Genomic DNA, 3,239 nt, shown 5'->3' with positions numbered 1-3,239 from the left:
ACCAATGGATAATCATATTTAGAATACATTTATTTGCTACAAACTGAAACAAGAGACAGGGAGATATAAAAGTGCATTGATACAGAGAAACTGACATAAATCAAGAGGTGCAAAGACTAGGTCCCAACTACAGGGTCCCTAAATAGGAAGGCTAAGACACTCAGCCAACTGACATAGGACCCACATCATCTGATCTACTCTCAGATAAACCTTTGAAACAAAACAGACTAAATATTGGTGACCTTCTTTTTTAAATGTTATTTCTTGAGGCATGATAAGACTAAGGTGGGTCCACAGAAAGTGTTTTTATTTAAACAGTTGATTCCTCAATTAATAAGAAAGTATATAGTTGGAAAACAATTTGATGAATATTTGCTAAGTAATAATTATACAGTATTTTTGCACACAATTGAATAATCACCCCTTCTATATTTTTATACTAAAACAAATGCAAATAATATGTACTTATCCTACTGATATTGATGGTTGCCAATTTATGTGAAGATAACTTGAAAATCAGTTGCAATACAAGGCTATTTAATGTTTGTGGTTTTGCCTCTTTATTCTCAAACCGTCTGGTGATGCAAGTGCCACTAATGCTGTTCTGAAGGGAATAATGAAATAGAAAAACCTAAAAATATAATAATAGAAAAGAATTCAAGAGAAAGAATTTCTGAGGGAAAAACGATGGTCAATTCCATCCTACATCCTCTAGTGCAATTTACAAAGATGTACGATTGCATTGAAGATAAGGTAACATATTCTACTAGTATTGCATGAATAAAGATTCACCTACTGTAAACCTCTCTCCCACCCCTCTTTTTGCTTCCGAGGCCTGCAAAATGTGACTACTACTTTCTGTTTTTTATTTGGAATTGGAAATACAAACATTACCAGGGGAAAGTTCCTGAGTTTTCAGCTTCATGTTTTCTAAGCACAAAGGTAATCTCAAGCACATGGAGAGGAAACTAGAAATTCTGCCCTGCACTTCCTTTTATCTTTTAAGGATCCTCCCTCAATGCAAAGCAGCCCTCAGGCTCAGACTGAAAGCCCAGGTCTAGCTGAGGAGACCTAACTCCTTCTCACTACAGCCTCCATCACAGCATGGCTTTCCTGGTGCTGTTGCTCTGCCTGGTGACATTTCCAAGCTGTAAGTGTTTCAGAGTTTCAGGAGAGGGACTCAGGCATTTAATCTATAGGATGAATGACTAATGGTGATGTTGCTTGTCCCCAGGTGTCCTGTCCCAGGTGCAGCTGAAGGAGTCAGGACCTGGTCTGGTGCAGCCCTCACAGACCCTGTCCCTCACCTGCACTGTCTCTGGGTTCTCACTAACCAGCTATGGTGTAAGCTGGGTTCGCCAGCCTCCAGAAGAGGGTCTGGAGTGGATTGGAGGAATATGGAGTGGTGGAAGCACAGATTATAATTCAGCTCTCAAATCCCGACTGAGCATCAGCAGGGACACCTCCAAGAGCCAAGTTCTCTTAAAAATGAACAGTCTGCAAACTGAAGACACAGCCATGTACTTCTGTGCCAGACACACAGTGAGGGAAGTCCACTGTGAACTTGCACAAAACCTTCCCTACTAGGATTCTTAGGGCCAGTAGGGGGCGCGGAGGATCAACAAGTTCTTTCCAGGATCACTTCAGAATCTAGGAAGTTATGCCCTATGCTGTTTGAGCATGTGTTTTAGTGTTAAAGAAATGGACTCTTCTTCCAGCCATGGAAATTCTCTACAACATGGTTTTCAGTATCATACTCTATTAAACTTCTTGTTTCTTCACACAATAGAAGAAACATTAAGTGATTCTATAATCTAACAGTGTAAAATAACAACAAATTGGGGTTGGGGATTTAGCTCAGTGGTAGAGCACTTGCCTAACAAGCACAAGACCTGGGTTCGGTTCCCAGCTCTGAAAAAAAAAAAAAAAAGAAGAAATTATTGAGTTGATATTTATGAAGAAAACTCACTGAAACGCTGTGGATGAGGACACCCTCAAGATTTGGTAATGTATTGTTTCTCTCATGACTGCAGTTTTAGTAACATTTCTACTGTTTATGTAAATTAATTTTGAAGACAATTGCATTCATCTTCTCTAACACAAACTTTTCAAATACATGTGCACAATTTAATGATGAAATAATTATCACTTTGAGGGCTAACTCATGTTTTCTTCTTTCCATATATAAAGACCACAATACATTGTTATTAACTGTGGCCAACCTCCATACATATTATTATTGAAATAACCCTTTCCATCTAACTGACTAGTCTTCTCATTCTACACTCTCTAAACTATGATCTGCCAAATGGGTGTGGGCAGTGAGAGAAAGCCTGGTAAGGTTGAGTTAAGGCTCCAAGACCCACACATCATGAAGGGATGATAGGAGTTTGACTGCTCCTAGCACCAGAAGCCTGTCACTAAACTGCAGCCTTCCACAGCTCCACCCCCAACCCCAGATAGATTTTGGCCATCAGTCACTTAGGGACAACACTTCCAGCCCTTCTACATGTAGGTGAGTCATCCCTAACCTCTCAAACCATGCCTACAGGAAGCACTCACTGTCAGATCCCATCCCACCACAATCTGTGTATACAGATTTTATCCAGGAGGAATAAAGGTGCATGAAAATTACTTTGCCTTGTGAGAGCTTCTGTCATAAGTGCTGTGACACCATCACAGGGAAGATAACATCTTTCTGTGTGAGGTAACTCAGACTCATAAGGACATGCACTATATTTACTCAATAATGAGTGGATATTAGGGGAAGAAAGGTACAGACTACACAAGATAGAGTTCACAGTTCCTGAAAAGTTCAACAACCTGAAGGGCCCAAGGGAGGATGCCTCAGTCCCACTTTGGAGGCAGATGAAAGTGAATGCAGGGGGAAGTAGGGAGTGCCTTAGGGCGGGGCAGTGGTGCCTCTGGGGAGTGGTGGTTACAGGAGAGGAGAAATTGATCTGGTATTGGATGGAGGAAAAGGACTGAAGCCCTGAGAATGAGCAGAAAGTATGGAAACAGGCAAGTTTGGGAGTTAGGAGGTTGGGAGGACCCTCTGGAATGTACCAGAGACCTGGGAGGTGACAGACCCTTAGGACTCAAAGGAAGGGACCTTAAATGAAATGCCCAACCATAAAGAGAGGTAACTTGTAGAGCCCACCTACAGCAGAAACACTGAACATCAAGTGAAGGATGGGGATTTCTATCCCACAGAAAAAATTCTGAGCCCTAATTGCTCC

At 41.3% G+C, this 3,239-nt stretch overlaps 1 gene segment (V, D, J or C); it reads left to right on the top strand.

Annotated features, from left to right (window-relative positions):
* The first annotated feature begins 1,081 nt into the window (after nt 1-1,081).
* On the top strand, nt 1,082-1,587 carry LOC108351309 (Ig heavy chain V region PJ14-like). The segment is given in 2 exon segments: nt 1,082-1,150; nt 1,235-1,587. Coding segments are annotated over 2 exon segments (399 nt in total).
* The last annotated feature ends 1,652 nt before the right edge of the window (nt 1,588-3,239 follow it).

This window comes from Rattus norvegicus, chromosome 6, assembly GCF_036323735.1.
Source record: "Rattus norvegicus strain BN/NHsdMcwi chromosome 6, GRCr8, whole genome shotgun sequence".
Lineage (NCBI taxonomy): Eukaryota > Metazoa > Chordata > Mammalia > Rodentia > Muridae > Rattus > Rattus norvegicus.
Note: the sequence above shows the minus strand (reverse complement) of the source record. Positions and strands in the feature narration are given on the sequence as shown.